At 42.0% G+C, this 23,315-nt stretch overlaps 2 protein-coding genes across 2 annotated transcripts; one reads left to right on the top strand and one right to left on the bottom strand.

Moving 5' to 3' along the window:
• Positions 1–675: 675 nt before the first annotated feature.
• On the bottom strand, positions 676–12,198 carry LOC127591135 (synaptic vesicle 2-related protein-like). Its single transcript, XM_052050979.1, is given in 21 exon segments — positions 676–1,574; positions 1,739–1,828; positions 1,902–1,983; positions 2,290–2,401; positions 2,754–2,858; positions 2,935–3,011; positions 3,114–3,190; positions 3,269–3,397; positions 4,260–4,387; positions 4,510–4,616; positions 5,922–6,046; positions 6,150–6,221; positions 7,257–7,355; positions 7,498–7,583; positions 7,722–7,849; positions 8,241–8,428; positions 8,560–8,595; positions 8,597–8,696; positions 9,347–10,720; positions 11,950–12,050; positions 12,152–12,198. Coding segments are annotated over 19 exon segments (2,031 nt in total). The 5' UTR covers positions 9,475–10,720; positions 11,950–12,050; positions 12,152–12,198; the 3' UTR covers positions 676–1,412.
• myo1hb (myosin IHb) lies at positions 12,184–22,968 on the top strand. The gene is made up of 31 exons (XM_052050976.1): positions 12,184–12,354; positions 13,127–13,242; positions 13,337–13,535; positions 13,617–13,697; positions 14,379–14,558; positions 14,677–14,775; positions 14,971–15,084; positions 15,163–15,234; positions 15,407–15,526; positions 15,615–15,682; positions 16,135–16,240; positions 16,320–16,400; positions 16,464–16,555; positions 16,644–16,738; positions 17,145–17,191; positions 17,355–17,435; positions 17,505–17,610; positions 17,726–17,843; positions 18,241–18,354; positions 18,428–18,504; positions 18,675–18,743; positions 18,816–18,900; positions 19,320–19,482; positions 20,021–20,104; positions 20,185–20,278; positions 20,581–20,636; positions 20,738–20,873; positions 20,960–21,030; positions 22,127–22,224; positions 22,492–22,591; positions 22,666–22,968. The coding sequence occupies exons 1-31, from the start codon at positions 12,184–12,186 to the stop codon at positions 22,690–22,692; spliced, it is 3,120 nt and encodes a 1,039-aa protein (XP_051906936.1). The 3' UTR covers positions 22,693–22,968.
• The last annotated feature ends 347 nt before the right edge of the window (positions 22,969–23,315 follow it).

Genomic DNA, 23,315 nt, shown 5'->3' with positions numbered 1-23,315 from the left:
AATAATTAGTCTTTACGTTTCCTTTTTATTTTCTCTCTCTCTCTATATATATAATAAATAAAAAGGAAAAAATATATATATTTTAACGGCATTTTGTTTTATTTAAATCTAGAAGCCTTCGAGATAAATAATTTTAAAAACTCAAAGAATCTAAAATATGCGTCTCGCAACATTGCTTCTACATGTAAAATGTCATTCTTGTGTTAATTTTAAAAAATGTAACCGTCAGTGACGAGACAAATAATAATGTATAAAGACAGAAAAATAAACTAAAAACACCGATGATGGCATGTTAGTACCATGCTAGATATAATAATAAAGCATATCATATTACAAGGCTATTATAATGCAATCCCAGCCCAAGTCTTTTTTCATGACTTCATTCCCTTCAATTAGAACCATAATCATGTGACTATTACTACTAGTATTTTTAAATGCAAACATTATTCTTGGAAGACAAGAGAATATTAGATAAGAAGTGCCAATTTTTGAGGATCTCTTGTCTAAAAAACGCATAATGTATTTCAATAATGGTGTAATGTAAGTAAAGAGAGGAACCTAAACAAGGTGTCAAATTTGTTTAAAAAAAATTGAGTTGAGTATGAACTCTCCCTAATAGTGGTCATGTTAGCACAGGAACTCTGGTATAAAAAAATAAATAAAAGGCCAGGAAAATCTGAGAACATCTGAATTTTATTTAACATTATTTGGAGACACTTTAAATAGTGGCAGGTGTGTGCTGACTGCCATTTAACATGAATGTTACAAAATTAAATATTTGGCCTAAAAAAAGTAATTTAAAAAATCGCTTTTTTTGTGGGAGTAGTCCATGTCCTGTGAAAAACAAGAACGGATTTTGCAATGAAAAGTAATTTAAGAAAAATAGTCTTTTTTTTCCCAACGATCAATTTCAAAATTACTGTAAACCATCGCACGTTTGCAGCTCAGCATTCACAAATTCACCCATGGAAGATTTTTTGGGGGGAACCTCGATTCTGTTTTTCAGCGTTTGTGCTCAGGACAAAGCTCAATAAAGTTTTTTGGCACCACCTAGTGGCAATTTATTGAACCGAGCGAGGCGCCACATTTAAGCAGTCCCTTTTGCAAAGAAAAAATGTGCTAATGTGCTTTGCTCCCGTCTTGTCTGGTTTACAGGCAATTAAGAACAACCATTCCATGCTTAGGAACATCGGGGAACTCTGTAAACAGCAAAGTCCAACAACATGGTGTCTATGGGGCTCAACGGACATGACGGATAAAGCTCGATATAAACCCTCCAAGGCAATGTAACAGTGCTCCAAACTACCAATGAAACCACTTCCACCTTAACGACACCCGTCTTGACTCATCGCCTTTGCCAAAGTGTCCATCTCTGACAATAGGCAACAGCTTCAATGCCTGCCGTGGGACTTTTAGGTAAGCCTTCTCGCAGAACCTAGCGTGGACATCTGCTCAGACTCATGGAGGGCCCTTCCCGATGTCTCGATGGGCAGTAGCAGGCACAGGAAGCCGGCCAGCAAAGAGCAGAGGCAATACACGGCCAGCGTCAAGGATACAGAATGTCGGAGCAGCACCTTTGATCAAAACACTGGAACTGTTAACAAAAAGCAACATGGTGCCGTTCTGGGCACCTTTTCTTTTTTGTATGCACCTAGATATTTATATTGTATGTATATAATTTAAAAATATACAGTATATTTATACATTTTAAAATCATTTTCCCTGGACAGAGTCTTACCTGTGCCACAAAGGGTGTGATGAGGGCGCCCAACTTTGAGATGGCATTGCAAGTGCCAATGGCCATGGCCCTGGTCTCGGTCGGAAAGACCTGACGAAGCACAGCGGAGACTTTGACCCGACGCCTTTGAACATATTTATCGTTTATAAAAACACTGTCATACCTCGGGCGTGTACACAAAAACAACTTGGTATCCCGCCGAGATGAAGGCTCTGCCGATGAAGATGAAAATGGTGAGCGCCGTCCTGTGAGAGGAAAGGCACAAAGTTAAAGGAGACGTTTTACGCATGCGCCCCCACTGCGACATAATTTTAAACCCATCCCAGGTGTCTCAATAAAATGTCAGTGATTAAGAACTGTGGCCATGTATGCCCTTCTTTAATCGGGTCCGGCGAGCATTTAATATTCATCAAGAATCCCGTGATCATAGTTGCATTCAATCGTTTACTTTTTTCCCCCATATAAAATGTGGTCATTAAAATGTATCCATTCATATTTAGTTCATTTTGACATGCAAATTACACGATTACACGCACACACATGGGCATTACCTCCCAATACAGGCGTACAAGGGCAGAAGGCTCAGAGTGAAGATGAAGAAGGGCAAGGCCATGCTTTTTTTCCTGCCCAGACAGTCCACCATACCCAGAACCACCACCAGGCCTGCCAGAAAAAAAACACACCGTCAACCAACATTATGTCGTCATATTCTCGTTCAACTGCAAGTAGCCTTGGGGATATGTTGAATGTTGACTTAGCAACAGTTATCACCTCCAAACCCAATAAAAATGTCCCGCTAAATAATTCCCTATTTATTCTGTCTGGCACATCACATGTTGCAATGAAAATTAAACACGCCGTTGAAGCCTTTGTACACAACTTAGCACATGCTTCGGATGAACAACCAAAATCTTGACCAAAAAAAAACTAATCATACAAAACGCAGACATACAAAAATCATACTGGAATTCTTCGGGGCTTTTGCATCCAACACAGTCAATAGGCAATATTTCACCTGGAAATTCAGCCAAGGTGGTCCATAACAAGTCTCTGTAGTCGTCTGATGTCAGTAATTTGCATTCCAGACTACACTCCGGTTCAATTTTGGCCCCCTGGGTGACTGTCATTCATATTGGGGTTTTGTTGATTACACAGGATGGAGAAAAGTGACAAACAGGCAAAACGATGCCACTTACCCCCACACGAATGTCCAGCTTGGAACAGCTCAGTGGTCAAAAGGATGATTCCAAAATAAGTAAAGGCAAAGGAAAACCTTGAGGCAACATCAAATCATGAATTTAAGAATTTACACACAACACTAAACTAGTCCTGAGATATCAGAAAATAGGAAATGAGGAATGTTTGTAGAGCCTACCAAATGAACCAGAGGAGAAGAGTGGTTTTGTAATACTGTTGTGTAAAAAGATCCCGGAGATGCCCGCGGCGATTTCGCTGCATCAAAATCAGAAGAAAAATGTCAGTCGCAAACGTCAAACGACATCTTTGTGGTGGAAAGACGGATGGCGCCACCTGTATGTTGCACAGGATCCTTCCGTGAGGTAAGGCTTTGCCGTTGTCTTTCGCGATGCTTGCCAACAACGCCATGACTTTGGCACTGTTGCCGTTCAGCAGGTCGAAACGAGGACTCTCGGGCAGACACTGTGTACAAAACAAACAAAAAAACCATTTCAAATGAGGTTATTTAAAAAAAAAACATTTCAAATGAACTGACCTTTTCTGGCTGATTACATTTTTATTTCAATTTCATTTAAAATGTTCATATCAATTCATATAGAGAGGGACTGAAGGACTCATAGAAAGACACGGAAGTGCGACTAAGTACTTGTCCTCATTCGAGTTGAGCAAAATTGTTCCCTCTGGAGCAATATTCGAACTTTCTTGTACAGTCAAACCTCGATTTTATAACATCTCCGTTCTCGATCAATTCGGTTTTCGACCAAAAATTTCGAGTTTTTTATGCCTCGGATGACGAACAAATTTCGGTTCTCGAACAAACTGAGCGCACTTGCATGCACCGCTTGACTCCTTTCGCCTTCCTTACACGAGGAAGTGAAGCTTCCTCGTGTCGCTTTCCATTGTGAGCAGACGTGTTCAATAATTGTTTTTTTTTAAGTGCATGGTTTCGGTTTTTGAACGATTCGGTTTTCAAACAGCCTTCTGTAACGGATTATGGACGAAAACAGAGGTTTGACTGTATTTGGTTAAGCCACACCTAGCATGCAACAACTTTATAGCACCCGACGTCTGGATTTTAGCCTGTTTTACAACCGCTTCTCCTCACTCGCCCTCTTTTGCTGCTTGCAGAAGGCGTTAGATTCTGACTAAACCCCATTCCCCAGAGGCTTCAGTCTACCGATCTTCATGACGGAGGTCCCTTCTCAAAGTTTATTTCATTTTTCTCTTTGCCCGGATGGTGGTCTTGACCAAATTTGTTAGATTGTACTTAATGAAACTAACGAAAGTTGACTCTGTGCCGTGCTGCCACTGCCAACAACCTTACCAAGCAAAAGCAGAGAAAGATGCCCAATGGTATGGCGGACATGCATACTAGCCATCGCCAGCCGAGGGTGGGCATAACCAACACGGCCAGGAGGACCTCAAACACCACGCCGGCAGTCCAAAATACCTGAAATATACAAAAAAATTAAATTAAAAAAAAAAAAACAGATTTACTCCATTGAGTAATCGAATGGATTTGCAAGAGGTCACAAAGTCCCAGCAAAGCTTGAAGGCCAAAATTTGACCAAAAATATCATTTGCATTGTTCAGTGAAAGTGATGCACGTGTAACAACCGACATCAGGACGATGGAGAAGCCCCTCGACTTGCGTGGAACGAATTCCGAGTACAGGGTCACCCTGGAAGTGAGCATACGGTCATATCACGTTAGTTTCATAATCAGCAAACTGATATTTTTCATAAAAATCTGATTTGGAATTTGTATTGACATTTTCCCCATTTGTACATCGAAAAGGCAAAGGAAAACGAGTATGACGTTTTGCTTTTTTTTCCTGCTGCCATTTGCTAAATTGAATTTACCAATTGATACCAAGCACTGTATCCATCCATCCATTTTCTAATCGGCTTATCCTCACAAGGGTCGTGGAGGGTGCTGGAGCCTATCCCAACCTTTCTTCGGGCAGTAGGTGGCGGACACCCTGAACTGGTTGCCAGCCAATCGCAGGGCACACAGACACAAACAACCATTCGTGCTCACAATCACACTTCGGAACAATTTAGAGTGTTCCATTAACCTGCCATGCATGTTTTTTGGTATGCGGGAGGAAACCCACCCAAGCACGGGGAGAACATGTAAATTGCACACAGGAAGGTCGGAGCCGGAATCGAACCCAGCACCTCTGCACTGTGAGGCTGACGTGCTAATCAGTTGGCCACCATGCCGCCCTAAAACACTATCTGTCTATCGACACATATTTACACTACCCCCAGGCATATAAATAAAATTTGCCTTGAATGCAAATAAATTAGACATTCATTCTCTCTCTCGCTCTTTCAATAAAAAAGTATAAAAATTAGCTGTTAATAATACTGTTATGTCTTGTAATAATGCTGAAAATATGTTGTGATGCAAAAAAATATTCTTCAAAAACAGAAACTTTGCTTAAACATGACAAGTTTGACGCACAAAGTAAATACAACACTGTCTCGAATAACAACCAACTTTCACGGTAGCGCAAGGTACTTCAATGACGTCACGTTTCAATGTGAACACTAGAGGGCACTATGTTTACCAAGATGCACATAGATAAAAGCCAAAGAAGAAAAAAAATCATTTCATTCATTCATTCACTTTGCTTAAACATGACAAGTTTGACACACAAAGTAAATACAACACTGTCTCGAATAACAACCAACTTTCACGGTAGCGCAAGGTACTTCAATGACGTCACGTTTCAATGTGAACACTAGAGGGCACTATGTTTACCAAGATGCACATAGATAAAAGCCAAAGAAGAAAAAAAATCATTTCATTCATTCATTCATCTTCCTGCTTTTTGAAAATAACAGAAGGTAGAAAATTAAACTACCTTCCTCCAGGATTACAAAAAAAAAAAGCTCTAAACTTGCTTTAATCGTTCAAACAGATTCATCGCCCAGCCCGAAATGGAAAACAAAAACCAAACAACAAAAACAGATCTCACGATTGATGAACTCCTCCAATGCCTACGCCCACCATGCCTCGCAGCAGCAACATCCAAAAAAAATTTGGCGCCAGGGCGCTCAACATGCTGTAGTAAAAACTCCAGCAGATACAAATGGTCAGGCCCTGCGTTGACATTCAATGTGACCAAAAAAAAAAAGACAGCGGTTAGTCATGCGACAGTATCACTGCATGGCTTGAAAAATGGTAAAAGCGAAACTGTGCTGACCTTTTTCCTCCCGTACCTGTCCGACAAGTTGCCCCATAGTGACGAACTGAAGCTCATCCCGGCGAACACCACCTCAGGGTTGGGGATAATAAAAAGGATAAAAATAAGGCTAGAAATAAGGCACAATTCCCATTTAATGCCTACGTTGACATGTATATGGCTACGCGAGTGTCTTGTTGCCATGCCAGAAAACAAAAAGTTCAGCGTCGCATTCAAAAGGTGATAAAGGTCGTCATTTTCATGGGTGAACCTTGTAGACGTTATGTTTTAACGAGGCGATAATTTGCGCGCGTTAAAATCATTAGCATGTTCATGTTTTAACATGATATTTTTCGCATGTCAGCGCGATAAGTTTGACGTTTCGGCGCGATGCGTTTCACGCCCAAACAGCATCATTTTTCACGAACAACGTACTAAGTTTCACCGTTTAGTCGTGATGGGTTTTACATTTAAATGTGCAGGATTTCACATTTGAACATGATAATTCAGCGCGCAGTATTTCCTAATCAACGTCTAAATGATATGTTTACGGTGTTATAATTTGACGTGTGTTAATTATTACATTTTACCGCGAGAACAATTTTCACGTTTGTAACGTTCTAATTTTCTTTTCTGATCAAAAGGTTTTGTGTTCAAGTGTCATAACTTTCACATTTCAGTGTGCTAAGTTTCATGTTAGCGTAATGAGCTCCACGTTTCGCCGTGATCAAATATGACTATCGTCACATGATAATTCTGACCTTGTGCCAAGTTTCAAGTAGTATTTTTTTTCTCCTTATAAGGTGAAAATAATCATATGATGAAGAGGTGTCTTAATTCTTTACAACATTAAGAGGTTTTAACATGACTCGCGTTTCAGCTCACTGGCGGAGTACTTTTTGTGTCTAATGAATAAACGTTACTAGCGATGGAATTAGGTCGCTCTTACATAGTACTGAAAAAAAAAAACAAGCAAGGCTGACTGGGTGAAAAGATTCATGTAACACTGAACTTCTTCATTCTGGTGCATCAGCTTTACGCTTCAGTACATTGCAAATAATGCATTTGAAGTTATTTCTTCCATTGAGGACAAAAAGACAAAAAACAAAAACAAAACGGGACCCTTACTGAGGTTATGAGAGCCACTTTGTAGCCTTCCAAGTTCCACTCGCAGTGCAGCTGCGGGCCAAGGATGCTGAGGATCATCATCTCCATGGCATCTGCCACCTGAAATTTCAGACGCAATGCTTGTTTACGCGTCCCCTCCAGCTCTCGCTAAATGTCAGTTCAACTAGGTTCCAGTTCCCCCGCAACCAAAATGGGTATGAATATTTTTTTTAATGGATGCAGCTATCAAGGGATTTCTTACCCAGGAAAAGCCAATGATTAATAGCAATTTCAACTGGAACCTCCCAAATCCGAGAGCATCCAGTGCGTCATCGAGAGTGAAGGTTTCTGCAAAGGCCAAGACAGAACATAACTGCTTCAAATACCAAATGTAGATCTGGATCATATTAAGCACCCCCCCCCCCCCTAAAAAAGGCCAGATTTTGTGTTTTGTTTGAGGAATATAATCACTAATAGCGTACAAACCATGTTTGGGATCAACCGCCGGTGAAGACTTTCTGCACTCTAGTTCGATGCCTCCGATGATGACACGGCCGTCATCCTTGATTGAACCTGCGCGCTCGCCATTCTGATCCACTGGGGTTCCCTCCATGCTAAACACAAGAACACCAAAATCAGAGTGGAAATAAAAAAGACAACATTATTAAACAGACGTCTCTTCTGTCAATGAAACCTTCGGATGTCCATTGACACACTCGGACACACAGGTCCAGATACAGATACAGTACACACAAATATGGCCCAGCATGGACATAGACATGAATGAGCGCGCGCGCGCGCGCACACACACACACACACCAGCAGAGTCACCAAAACACTATAGACACGGATGAACATACACAGGGAAATACTTTCTCACACGCACACAAACAAGACTAGGCAACAAACACACTCTTTGACACACGCACGCATGGGCGGTTGGAATAAATAGTTACCGACCTCGCACGCGCGTAGAGAGAGAGCGAGTAGATGAGTTGTTCGTACCTCTGATCGGTGTTTCTCCACCGTACGTAAGTGACTGAGGCGGAGTTCCACTTGCTCATTTTGTCGGCGTTCACAAGACGGACGACACACAACAAACACTTGCAGTGGCACGTGGCGGCGGAGTTTGCGACCGACCCACTTTTCTGAGAAGAACCCGGTCGACCGCGAAAAGACGACAACGAGTGTACCTGAAAAGGAGGAGGGCGCGGTTCTACGTACCCGGAAGTAAAAGCGATAATGGCTATAAAAACGTATTTGAGTGTTTCATTCAAACGACAAACATGTAAAAAGAGAATTAAATTTATCGTCACTTTTATACCTCGGTGACTCTTGCATTTGAGGAAGATGGGAAGTTTTACCGCCCTGTGTCTGGGAAAAGTACAGGAACATTGGAACGCCCCTTTAAACTGTGAGGTCCGAGTTGAGAACTCGGCAACCGACTTCACTCTGACGTCACTGGACAATGGCGAAACAGGCCGGGAATTTCAAGACGTATAGTAATTTGCAAAATTATAAACTTATATTTAGCTCTCATTATTTATGACATTAATATCGTTATTGAAATTTAAATGTGTTTGTCAAGACTGCGTGAAGATACTGTATGCGGTTATGTCTGCATGACGTTTAGTAGCTGAAGTGTTTGAAATGCTTATGAGGTAGGATATTTTTATTTAGGTGAACAAAACAAAACAAAAAAAAAAAACAAGGAAGGTTTGCTGTAACATTGAACGATGCATTCGAATGTTTCCAGAAGGTCAAACTAAGGTCATCTGCAAATGTGATACATCCCTAACCTTTTCTGAGTAGTGTTTATGTGGACATGGTATATTTCTGGGCCACTTGATAAATTTTAGATCCCACAGAAACATTGTTATGATAGCCATGCTCACACAATGCAATATATTCTGGTCAAAACAGCATTATCAGCAATAAAGGCCGAACTAGCTGAGTTGCAAATCTGGGCCAGAGTATTAACGGCTATGTTACGGGTGTCATGTTTTAAATGAATGAAAAAAAACTGGTGGGACGCTCATAAATAAAGATGGATTAAACAATTCAGTATATATATATATATATACAGCCACCTTCAGCTTGTTTGAACTCACCAAAAGAGCAGAGGAAGCCAAAGCAGAGCATCTCTCATTTGCTCCGGCATGGACACAAAGGTAAGGATATGATTAGAAAACATAACATTGCTGTTGTTGATTGACAGTTGTTGCTTTGTAAGTGACATGTTGCCACTATGTTTTAAGGGAGTAGCCTTGTGTGTATTTTTATATTCATTTCATATTTTGCCACTTTCTTGTGTCATTGTATCGGATGTAAATGCCAATACAGCATGCTCATAATTGTAATTAGAGTAAATGAGACTGTGGTCAATATGCGACTAAGGGAGTGTTAAAAGGTCTCTATATAGCCAATTTCCACAAATTGTGAGAGACCTCCGACGACACGGGATTTCACTTTCCAGTACAGTGCAATTATCCTTTCTATACAGTACATGACATAACGGGGCTCGAGTGCCGTTTGTAAGCAGTTTGAAATCCATCCGTTTAATCAAAGATCAGTAATCAAATACCTGTGCTTTAATTTTATGTCTGAGCCCGCTAAGGATGGGACCCTGGAAGGATAGGGTTTCTCCCTCTTTGTATTACAGTGTAACACACACACATGGAAGCACAGAAAGACCGTTTGCTGCCTGAGCCCCATGAATGTTTAAGTATTTCTGCTGGGCCTTCGAGACCCACACAAGTCAGACACGAGTGAGGAAGGAGCAGTCCTAGCTTCCTCCTGTTAGTGGCTGAAGCGAAGACACCAGCGATAGGAGATGAACCCTGACATATATCTCTGTTGACCTGCTGGAGTTCCACCATGGGTGTACCTTGGGGCTCTTGGAATTGCCACTGAGGACTTTTTTTTTATCTGAATGAGGAGCTGTCCAGCATTGGAGTAGAAGAGCATTTGGACTTACCAGGTTCAAGCTACAAGACCGATTCAGCCATGACTCACATGTCTTTGGAAGGGAAGGAGGTAACGAGACAAACTTTTCCTAATCTTGGATATAAAAGTTGTTACTCATGCCGTTACCCCACCCAAAAAAAAAAACGTTTTTATGAACAACACTTCTCTGTAGTAACTGAGCCTGACTTCTCGTGCTGCATTTTCCGTTCTTTGGAACTTTGAAACCCCCTAAGTCACGACCGTCCGAAACCGAGGACCCCCTGCAGTGTGTTTGGAGTGTAAATCATAGCAACAAGGGGCTAATGTAGCAGTGTGTCAGGTTTCCTTCAACGTCTGCGGAGCCCCCTGATATCCCCCCTCGCATGTTGTCCCGTGCGATATGTGCGCGTAACAGGATCTCTCACCGTACTGGAAGGACTGCCAAGACAATGGAGCGGCCTCTGGGTCAGTTAGACTTTCCTCTTCTTCTGCTGCCCTGACATCAAAAATTGATGTTTACTCTTGTTTATTTTGGATGCCTGCGGAAAAGGGTTGTCATGATCAGGATCGTTACCAGGCTTGCCGATGAGCTGGATCATTTGGATCAGTTAGAAGAGGCAAACATCTAAAACATGGCCAATGGGCTTTCACTTGTATTGCGCTTTTCTACATTCCAGACTTAATTCACGATATGTGAAAAGCCGCAATAAAACGTTTGATCAAAACACACTTTCAACGTATTGCTTTGTGCCTCTTCTCGCTCCGTACATGTATTAAGACCACCTACTGGACTGGAGTGGAATGGCAGGTCAGGATTTTTACACCAACGGAGTCAAAAGAACATTTTAAGTTAGAGTTGAAGCTCAGGCTCTCGAGGAATGTTTTTGCGTCCTCTCTTGCACGTTGACGTCCATATTGATGGTTTCCTATTGAAGGAAGTCGAAAGTGTAATCTGTGGGGTTGTTTCCTCCCGCGCTATTGCGGCCCACCCATTGAGCTGAATCACATTTAATTTGGCACAGAGGCGCATCAGGGGCCTTCGGCGTACGGTAGGTGATTTTCTTTTTCGAGTCCGACTTCTGACTGATTGTTTTTGGAGTGTTCAATCAATGCGAGTCGAAGGAGATGCAGTTGGCGCGACAGCTGACTGATCGGTAAGTGTCGGGTACTTGGAGATGAGAGCCAAATGACCGCAACGTAATACGATTCAGCCCTTTGTAGCCTTGTAATTAAAGTGCATCGCTGTCGGTCAAGCGTGTTCGCCCCCGCCCCCCCATCTAGACTTGATAAATTTTGCGGTGATATGCGTAACTTAAATCAAAGCCATTTTCAATAGAACTGTTTTTCATCGCGGGCAATGTTGCAATTGTGGCTGCCCTCAACGGGTTATGACGGTGAAACCTGGTGAATGTATAATTATTTAGTGTAATGATATGACAAAAAATAAGGGTTGTTTGCCTTGCTTTTAATGTTCATGGTTCAGTTTACATCATATAAGGAGTTGAACTACTAAAGTGTTGAAGCTTTTTGTAATTGACAATCCTGGAATGTGATCAAAATCAAGTCAATGTCTTTTTTTTTTTGCACAGTATAGTGGTCCAAAACCTTTTTTTTTTTTTGCACCACAGACACAGATTAAGATACATGTCGACAGAAAAGTGCGGCGACGAATAAAAACAACTAGAAATATGACTCACTTTTATTCCTATAAAAAGGCATTCGCACTTTAAATACAAATAGAAATAGAAACAAAATACTCACGCCTTACCATGAGCGGGTTGGGAATGGAGTCGATTAGATAGCTTTGTCTGAACATTGAGTCATCGCGAGCAGAGAGGATGCAACCAAGGTCCCAGCAGCTGATTTTGACTTGAATTCACAAAAATAAGATAAGGAGCAGATATACGGTTGCATTTCTGGAAAGCTGTCTGAGCATTTTAATCCATATCCTTGACATGAGGTCCGTGTACTTTTCCTCTCTTTGTCCAAAATATTTTCTTGAATGGCTCAGAGCCTGGAGGAGCGTTGCAACCGCATTCTGAGGAACATGGAGGCCTCCCTTACCGCCCGGGATCGTGTGGGGATCCAGGATTTTGTTCTGTTGGACGCCTACACCAGCGAGACGGCCTTCCTGGACAACCTGAGGAAACGCTTCCGTGAGAATCTCATTTATGTGAGTTGCTTCCTTCTAACAGTTCCCTGCAGCCTCTTTCAGTGATTTTATTGAACTCTTCACAAAAGCAAATGACAGTGGTTATATCATCTTCCCCCAAATTTTTTTTTTCAAACGTCTTGGACCCACAAATGAGGCAATAAATGACACGATGAGCTGACTAAGCATTGTGAGTGCAAATTTACCTTCATGGCGAACTAGTTCCTTCTGTCCGAAAACATTACAGCGATGAATTTTAATAAACTGGTTTACTCCCACGAAAATAACGTAACATTTTCTCTTTCAATCGTGAAAAACAAAAAAGCAAACAAACACCCAGACTTTAAATCTTGACGCCACATAATGCTGCGCGGCTCCAATCATAACAGACAGTTATGATTGTAGCACACATGTCAATTGAAGTTAAATCGCTGATGTGACATGCTAATGTGTCGTGTAAAGTTTTCATTTGGAATTTTTGTGGTGACAATTCAAAAGTAGAGTGCCAGTTTCCACTTTGTCCTGGCTGCCGACATGCCGCCTTTACTTTGCTGCTTAATCAGGTAACTGGTCTTGCTGAAACGGCAAACCCCACAAGGGTCAATGCTGTCCTCAAGGGGGCAGGGGGAGGGTGGCGGGGCTGTCCTTCAAAAAGTGATTTAGCAAACTTATTGCTCTTGAGCAGGACAACATTGCTCATACGGAGGGCACCTTTCTCAATGTGACTCGCGTTTAATGAACTCAGACGTACGAGATCCAAGAGGTGATGACCGTGACCTCGCTGTCTCTGCAGACCTATATCGGGACTCTGCTGGTCTCGCTCAACCCGTATAAGGAGTTGGACATCTACAGCAAGAAGCAAATGGACACATACATGGGCGTCAACTTCTTTGAGCTCCCGCCTCACATGTAAGATGGACAGCTGCTCTCTTTTCAATGCGCAAAAGCCACAATATGACGTCCTGAGATGCCCCAACAACCTCCCCGTCTACGTTCTGCTTAGCTACGCCTTGGCCGACAACGTGTTCCGCACCATGATGTCGGAGTTCAACAACCACTTCATCCTAATCTCGGGCGAGAGCGGCGCAGGCAAGACGGAGGCCTCCAAGAAAATTCTTCATTTTTACGCCGTTAGCTGTCCCAGTACCAAAATACTGAATAATGTCAGAGACAGGCTGCTGCTGTCCAACCCCGTTCTTGAGGTCAGTGATTGGAGTTGTGATTCTCCTTCCTGAGTTTCAATTTTTTTCCCCCCCTTAAAATGAGCTCGGTTTGTTATTTAGGCGTTCGGAAATGCCAAAACCCTGAAGAACGACAACTCCAGCCGTTTTGGGAAGTACATGGACATCCAGTTTGACCACCAGGTAGACTCCAAGCACCTCAAAGTAATGTTTCAAACACATTTCAGCAAAGGATGTTCCAATCACATTCTTTGTACCTGAGCCCGAGTCAATTGATTTTGAGCATCTGCCGCAACTGAGTCTGCATCCAAAAAAAGAGCATCGGAATTGTCTCAATTACAATTAAAAAAAAAAATTGTGACTGAAAGCATACCAACTTGATAGCTTCCGTGCAACAATGGTTCAAAACCAAGCAAGTAAATACAATTTTCTTTCAGCATATCCGCGGTGCAGATGAAAATAGTGACGCCCATTAATGAAATTGACAAAATAACTATGAAGATACTATATTAAAAAAAAAAATCCTAGCTTTTTAACCAGGTACAGATCAAATGAAACTGCGCTTGCAAGTTTTACAAATAAGATGCAAGTTTTTTTGTCAATGGTTAAGATGACTATAAAACAAAATCAAATATTTACAAACAAATTTGCACTTAGCTTAATGCTAACAAGTGATGTTGTAAACAAGGTCAGGGAAATTCGCATCGATTCGTTTCCACAATAGCAGCCCTTCAAACACCGACTAATCGCTAATTTGAGATGGACCGGCTGCACATACAAATAGAGCACATAACAAATCCTCACAGGACTGAATATAACGAATTCTCACTGGGAACGTGAACTGAGAGACGTTTGGTGTTGCAGGGTGGGGCGGTAGGCGGCCACATCCTAAGCTACCTGTTGGAGAAGTCACGCGTGGTCCATCAGAACCACGGCGAGCGAAACTTTCACATTTTCTACCAGCTGGTGGACGGCGGGGATGAGGAACTGCTCCGCTGGCTGGGCCTGCGGAGGGACTGCCAGCATTACAACTACCTGGTTCAGGTCAGGGACGGCAGGAAACCCCGTTATGGGGGGTGCGGCTTGGGGGTGGGGGGACCGAGCTGTGCTGCGACTTGCGAAAAAAACACAAGTAACTCGCCAACTGCGCATCTCCCGACAGGGTGACTGTGCCAAAGTTAGCTCCGTCAACGACAGAAGCGACTGGAGGACGGTGTGCAAAGCTCTCTCAGTCGTGAACATCAGCGAGAGTGATGTTGAGGTAGGGGAAAAAATAAAAATCTAGATTAAGGGTGTGCATTCGCTCCCATAAAACTAAAAGATAATTTGAGACATTTTTTTTAATACACTTCCGATGTAAGGACGGTCCGTTTTAAATTGGAGGGATTCAAGTCGATGCGCTCATGTCTTCTTTTTTTTTTTGTCCCGGTTGTGCTCTCCGGATCCGAACCTGCAGCACTTGTTTGAAATCGTCGCCAGCGTGCTCCACTTGGGCAACCTCAAGTTTGAGGCGGACACTCGAGGATACGCCGCTCTCCACAACAGCCAGGAAATGCACTGGCTGTCCAAGGTTCGACACAGAACCAAAACATATTCATTTCCAGCCGGGCGAATAATAAATACTTGTAATGGCATGTTTGTCCTCCAGCTGCTTGGGATTCCCGCTCAGGTGTTGGAACAGGCCTTAACCCACCGCAAGATTGAAGCCAAAACAGAGGAGGTGACTACAATCTGAAACAATCTCACGAGATCTAACATGGGAGAAAATCTGCACTGACAAAAATAATCATGCTCACTTTTGATTGATACTGTTGGTGAGGTACTCATTGTCTAATGGGTGTTATTTTGATGACATTTCTCTTGGGGGTGGGGGGGGGCGGGTTGGGGAGAAGGTATTCAGTCCCTTTTCGGTGGATCACGCTGTATATGCCAGGGATGCCCTTGCCAAAGCTGTCTACGGGCGCACTTTCAACTGGCTGGTCAACAAGATCAATGAGTCATTAGCTAACGTGGTGAGCAACAAAGAATCGCCTAAAAGTTCTCTCGAAATACATCTCATCCAATGATGTGAATCTTTTAAATGATGGGAAACATTTCTAGGATTCTTCCAGAAAAACCGTCATTGGCCTTTTGGACATTTATGGATTTGAGGTGTTCACCGTCAACAGGTGAGATCACTTCAAATTTTTTTTGGGGGGAAGGGAGCGAGAGGGTGGGTGTTATATACATTTACATATCTATAAACAAGTATTTTAATGAAAGAAAAAAAAGATGGCACGTTACTGCATTTCATTGGTTCATGAAAAAATGCTGATAGTGTAACATTCCTGATGTTCTTCTTTGTCTCATCTTTATCTAAATAAATGTATGAGCTCATTTTATATAGCGCCCCTAGTGTTCGGACTGAGACACTACATGACTGAAAAGCTAACACAAAAAGCTACGTTGAAGGCGAATGCATGGCGGCACGCTAAGAAAAACTTGAAGTTGGATGTTAAAATAGCAGTCATGGCAAATTGCCACGCCCAAAAATATTCTGGGTGAATCTTGTGGCATGTTCAAGAATGTGTTTTGTAACCGAAGAAATCCCATTCGGCCTGAAAACTTTTTTTTCTTCAAGTTTTGAACAGTTTTGCATCAACTACTGCAACGAGAAGCTACAGCAGCTTTTCATCCAGCTCACCCTCAAGTCGGAGCAGGCCGAGTACGAGATGGAAGGCGTCGAGGTCCGTCTCGGCACTTGATTGCAACGGCAGCTCTCCGGACAACCCGAGTGACATCCTCTTTCTTGTTTTGAATACGCAGTGGGAGCCCGTGCCATATTTCAACAATAAGATCATCTGCGACCTCGTGGAGGAGAAACACAGAGGGATCATCTCATTATTGGTGAAGATGAGGATGAAGATTTGATTCCAAAAGCATTTTTAATGCTTGTCTCCTTTTGTTAAGGATGAGGAATGTTTACGTCCCGGAGAAGCCACGGACTTCACTCTTTTGGAAAAAATGGAGGAAATAATCGGCGGCCATCCTCATTTTGTCACGTAAAGAAAGCTCTTTCTTTCCGAGGGTTACACGGATCGGGAGTGAAAAGGCAAAATTTGCCGACTGACCCTCAATTATCTTCGGCAGACACAAACTGGCAGACCAGAAAACGAGGAAAAGTCTGGCGAGGGGAGACTTTCGCCTCTTGCACTACGCTGGAGAAGTTACGTACAGTGTCATAGGTGCGAAATCTGCTTTGCCTAATAAGGGTCCACTGTTGTGTTTGAGGGCATTTTTTTCCCACTATAGTTTTTTTTTCCCAAACACATTACAACAAAAGACAAAGATAATAATACACAACCCCAAGCAAAAATAAATAAATAAATTGGCAAACAAAATTATTGCAGACTTTTCTCTATGCTCTGCCTGTGTTCATATATTCGTTGCTGGAAGTGATAAGGAACAAAAAAAAATATTAATTAGTTTTAGTTTTTTTGTCTAATTATTAGGAATAATTAGTTATTTTATTCCTCATGTGTTATTGTTATTTTTTGTAAATTAACAAACATCAGACTTGGCATCAGCTCAAAAAAAAAAACAATTGTAGTCCTTGTAACTTTTCATTTCTAACCTCTGATCAATTTTCAGGATTTCTGGACAAAAACAACGACCTGCTGTACAGAAATGGAAAAGAGGTAAAGTTGTCCGACACCGATTTTGTGTCACGCTACCACAAGTCAGTTGTGAAGGGGCCACCCCCTCGCTCGTGTAAACTTAGCCACTTCTCATCACTCCCCCTCTGCCGCGAGGCCAATGTCAGATTTTGTTTTCAAATCCAGATTTTTTTTTCCACTCAAGGTAATGCAACAGTCCAAAAATTTAATCATCAAACACTGCTTCCCTCCGAGTGAGCCGGACCATAAGAAGAGGCCCGAAACTGTAAATTTTACGACTTTGTTTTCGTTTTTTTTTTTTTTTTGGCCTTATCGAGCTATTTTATTGGTGAAGGTAGTGACGCAGTTCAAAAGCAGCCTGGTGGGCTTGATAGAGATCCTCGGGACCAAAGAGCCATGGTATGTCCGATGCATCAAACCCAATGAAGCCAAAGAGCCAGGTGAGCACTTTTCTTCGCAACCATAAATCAAATCTCAAATTTCACGTTTCAGTCACATATAATGATTAAGTTGTAGCCGCGCGGACATTTACACAACGACCGAATTCACCGATAGGACGCTTCGATGATGTCCTGGTGAGACATCAGGTGAAGTACTTGGGTCTGATGGAACACTTGAGGGTACGGCGGGCGGGGTTCGCCTACCGTCGCAAATACGAGATCTTCCTCCAGAGGTAAGCGCAGAAGTGGGAGTGAAAAACAACTTGATGGATAACTTTTTTTTTTTTAAATCTGATGTCAAGAGTAATGGCTTGATTCAATATTGTTGTTGGGGATTAGATATGACGGTTTGAAATTTCGGTTCAGCCTTTAGCAAGCATCGTGGAAGTTGACATGCTTGATTTGCTTTCGCGGGCCACTTAAAATGACATGGCGGGGCCAGATCTGGCCCCCGGGCCTTGACTTTGACACCTCCAACGTAAGTTCGGTGCAGATTCATTTCTGTCTGTGTTGATGCACAATAGTATCAAGACAATAATACGATATACAACGTTAAATTAAAAAAAAAACGGGTTTAGTAAAAGGTTCTGTCAACTCTTACAGTATTTTGTCATCCGCTTCCATCGTCAGGTACAAGCCTCTTTGTCCGGACACGTGGCCCAGCTGGAAAGGCACGGCGGCAGAAGGTGTGCAAGTGCTGATCAAGCATCTGCGCTACCAACCTGACGAGTACAAGATGGGCCGGTAAGAAAAATTCCCATCAAAGTCTCCTTTGGGAATCCGAGTGTCATTCTTTGTCACCTTTGTTCGCCTCAAGGACCAAGATCTTCATTCGCCATCCAAGAACTCTGTTTGCCACCGAAGACGCCTTTCAAGTTTGCAAACATAAGCTGGGTGAGACAAAGTGGAAAATAGTCAACGTTTGGTGATATCCACTTGTTTTTTTTCCTGGCACAGAAATTATGAATTGCAAAATACATCCTGTAATAGTACATGACTCAATTTTTTGAGGGCTCTTTCTGTAATGCCCAAAATTGACTCGTATGCCTGTGCGTGTGCTGCAGCGACAAAAATTCAGGCCAAGTACAAAGGCTACAGAGTGAAAGGCGACTACCAGAAGCAGAAAGAAGCTGGTTTGTATTTTTCGGTCTTATTCTTTGACGCTGCGATGACAAAATGCTACAAGTGACTCGCGTGTGCCGCAGCCACCAAGATCGAGAACTGCTGGCGAGGCCTGGTGGCCAGAAAGGAGCGAGAAAAGAGGGAATGGGCTGTCGCGATCATCAAGAGGTACAGTCACCCCCTCCCCCGCTACGTCACTGTCAAGAATCGTATGACTTGACTTTGGTGAAAAGAAGACACTCTTGATTCCGTTTTTTTGAAATAAGATACCCAGTGTGCTTGCTTCAAGCGGTTTTATTGTGATTCTCAGTTGAGGTTTACTATAAAACGGACTCAAAAAGGCAGAATTTAAATATAAATGAATGACATAAGATTGAAATATATTTTTAAAAATGTTGGGGGACAAAAAAACCCAAATCTATAGATAGAAAATTAGCACCCATTGTTTAAACTTTCTTTTTGTTTGTTTGTTTTATAATTTTCCATTCTTATTTTTTTTATTTTGAGGGGAAGGGGTTTTCTCCTATAATCATCCACCAAGGATGCCGACTGACGTGACCCGTTTGTGTTGTCATCGTGCGCCGCAGGTTCATCAAAGGTTTCATGACCCGAAACGAGCCGAGCGGCGCCGACAACCGAGAGTACCTGTCCTACGTGCGGCACAGCTACCTGACACGCCTGAGGGAAAACCTCCCCAAAACGCTTCTGCACAAGGACTCGTGGCTCACCCCCCCACCCATCTTGAAAGAGGTCTGCTAGGAATTTTGACGAGCCGTTGCCCGTGTGCGGAAATCACGCACATTTTTAAATTATGCAAAATGTTTGACTTTTTAAAAATCCGGTACAGAATATTTTTCAAGTAAATTTGGTTGTATTGAACTTTTTCCCCATGTAGATTTTAGAGTTTTTAGGTAACTTAAATATTTCACGATATCTATGAGTACTTCAATTACTTTTAGGGAGTATTTCAGTAGATTTAACAGTATGTAACTTTGAAGTACATCTAAGAATATTTTAATTACTTTTTGGGATTATTTCAGTAGATTTACAATTTTTTGGGGGGCATTTAGGTAATTTAGAGTACCTGTATATGTGAGTACAGCTAGGAGTATTTAGATTACTCTTAGGGAGTGTTTCAGTAGATTTCGGATATTTTCGGGAACTTTTATGCATTTTTGTCAGGAGATTTAACAGTATGTGGGTTATTTTAGGGAACGTTTGTGTGCATACAAGAGTATTTAGATAACTTTCAAAACTGATTCCCCCCCCAACCCATCCTACTTTGCAGACGTCACTGTTCCTGAAGCAACTCTTCATTCGCCACATGGTGCGCAAATACGTGCAAGGAATTACTGAGGAGCGAAAGGCACTAGTGTGTTTTACACATACACGCACGCACACGCACGCAAACACAAGCGGCGGTGATATTTCATAACTTTGGCTTGTTTGCAGCTTCTGTTGAAAGTGCAGACCAGTTTCATGTTCAAAGGGAAAAAGGAGAGCTACCCGCTCAGTGTGTGCACACCCTTCCTCGACACCAGGATAGGCAAGTCCAACGTGTTTTCGTAGATATCATTTCAAATTATTCAAAAAATTGTCCTGATAATTGCTTTTATTTGATGATATATTTATTCTATTTTTTAACAGTTTTTATAATGCTTTCTTTGGCTACCGGTACATTTTTTTAATTTGATTTTTTTTCTTTATTGTTCAAAATTGTTTTGTTATGGTTTTATTCTTCAATTATTTAAGCACACAAAGTGCATTGTTTACACATGATATTTATTTCCCAATTCTTACATTTTATTTATGAAATCACTCATCGGCTTTTACCTCCAATGAATCCAGATATCGGAGACATGAATATGAAAGCGTTGCGAATGATTCAACATGAGAATGTCAAGGTAAACTACTAACGTTTGCGGTATTAATTTTTCAGATGATTGCCATTGTACTGTAAAGCAGGGTGATTTGAATCAAGTTTGTGCATTTTCCCGCTTGGCAGTATAGCGTCCCGGTGGTGAAGTACGACCGCAACGGTTTTCGCCCTCGTCCTCGGCAGCTCGTCTTCACCCGAGACGCCGCCTATCTGCTGGACGAGGCCAAGATCAAGCAGAGGATCCGTTATGGCTCGCTGAAAGGTCAACCTCAACCGGAGACGAGTTAAGGAATCACAACTCTGGTAGGCAACGTCTCAAAATGTGTCTGTCTGTGTTTTTGGCTACAGGAGTTTCTGTGAGCAACCTGAGTGACAACTTCCTGATTCTCCATGTCACCTGCGATGACGTCAAGCAGAAGGTACAGCTGGGAATGGACTTGATTTTTCAGAAAAAAAACAATCTTACTTGTTTCTGGGCTTCTCATTATTTTGCCCAGGAAATTAGGAAAAAAATAATAGCAGACACCAATTTCTAGGGGTGTCCCGATCTGATATTGTAATCGGATATCGGTCTGATATCAGCCAAAAAAAAACAAAACAAAGAACCCAAAGAACAATTGTATCCACTGATCAACTCTCACCTGACATCCATCCATCAATCAGAATTGATATCGGTAACGGATAGTCTGCAATATAGTATCATAAAAGGACTCCCGAAAAAGTCTCAAGGGCTCATTTCCAAAACTGACCAGGAAGATGGCCATTTTGGTTTAAAGTGGCCATGCCAAAAAAATATCATTCAATAGTGAGCCATGAAAAGTCAGAAAAAAAATTGCCCCACCCAGCAATATTTTCACCAATCAACATGAAATTTGACATTCATGTCTATCATAACAGGACAAACAAAAAAAAAGACTTCCACATTAAGTGAACAGGAAGTCTTCTAATTTGGTTTGAAATGATCTGCTCTGGTAAATTCTCTCCTTAGCGGGGACACTAAGGAGTGAATTTACCAGTTTCACTGGTTCAAGATGAAATTCGGTGGAGGTCTCAGAACAGGATGCACAAAAAAAAGTCACAATGACATATGCCCGGAATAGAATAGGAAGTCAGCCATTTTGGTTTGAAGTATCCCTCTTTGGTCCCCCTGAAAAGTGAGGGGAAAAAAACTGCCTCCCAACACCAATTTCAGATATCAACATGAAATTGGACGGGTGTGTCCATCAGAACAGGAAGTAACAAAAAAAGTATCAAGGACCCATCCCGTGAAAGTGAACAATAAGGCTGCCATTTTGGTTTGTAGCGATCTGTTTGGACAAATTCTCTCATTTGTGTCCTCTGGAAACTCGGGAAAAACATACAAAAAAATGGAAATAATACAATCAATGGAAAAGGACCAATAACACGAGACCTATTGCGACTTCCTGTTTACTCTGCTTGGCAAAGGCCTCCAATGTAAAACCGAATAACTAACTGTAAACACCTCCTCATGAGTTGTAATATTTTCTGTCGCAGGGCGATCTTGTTTTGGAATGTGACTTCCTTTTTGAGGCCTTGACCAAGCTGAGCGTCATTGTCGACAAGTGCGACTTTATCCAGGTGGTCCAGGACAGGTACGCGGGCGGCACGTCTGTGTGGTATCAACAAAACTCTAATGCAGTGAACCGCCGAGGCTAATGTGATCTCGCCTACGGGAAATTAGTATCGCTAGTACGATAATTCCAAACAACTGTTACTTAATAAACACACGCATCAGCAGCACATCGGTAAATGTTGGTATGTTAGTACGACAAAACGGTGCCATAGTGGGTCCTACCGGGGTTTCACTGGAATCCTAATCCAATCTCATTTGAAATGAAACATGCATCTGTTATGACCAGTGTGCGATTCGACATCCAGCCTGGCAGAGAAGGCGTTGTTGATTTCAGGAGCGGTCAGGAGTCGGTGGTCTACAGGGCCAAAAATGGACATTTGACTGTGGTAATTATGATTTTTATTTCCTAAATGACCTCTCTGTTTGGAAAAAAGCACCGATCATTCAATGTCCCCTTTAGGAATCCACAAGCACCAAATCCAGATGAGTTGGGACGACGTCACCCCCTGTCGACAAACGCAACACTTGCTCAAAAAAAAAAACAAAAGAAGCTCAAATTGACTTTTTTGGGGCAACTTGATGACGTCACGTAACAGCATAAACTGTTACTGTACTATGCCAATATGTTACTCAAGGACCAAGTAGTTAATCCCCAGAAGATAAACATGCATACAAAATAATCACTTAGAAACAGAAATGTCTACGTTGCAATGGAAATTATCATCACTATGTTTATGACATTAAAATAAAGATGGCAATAAAAGCAGATGTATCAAGAGATTATTTGGTAATCACGGAAGGTTGAGCGCTGCCTCCTAGTGGATGTCTGCTGACCTTACACGTCCCCGTTGAAGGTTCTCTAACTTTTTAGATGAATTACCACCTAATAAAAAATACCTGCCGAAGGCTTCATCAAAAACAAGCCGGGGTTTAATTCCTTACTCCATTTAAAAGTAATTTATTTATGTCATGAATTTGTTTCTTTATCACCATGGCCACACAATATACAGTATACGTCTCCACCTTAATAAAAGCTCAAATAAAACTGAGTGGTGTCAAAGGTGGTCATTTGAGCAGTAAAACACACCAGTGCCAATGTCGTTTGCCTGT

This window comes from Hippocampus zosterae, chromosome 18, assembly GCF_025434085.1.
Source record: "Hippocampus zosterae strain Florida chromosome 18, ASM2543408v3, whole genome shotgun sequence".
In the NCBI taxonomy this organism is placed as follows: Eukaryota; Metazoa; Chordata; class Actinopteri; order Syngnathiformes; family Syngnathidae; genus Hippocampus; species Hippocampus zosterae.
Note: the sequence above shows the minus strand (reverse complement) of the source record. Positions and strands in the feature narration are given on the sequence as shown.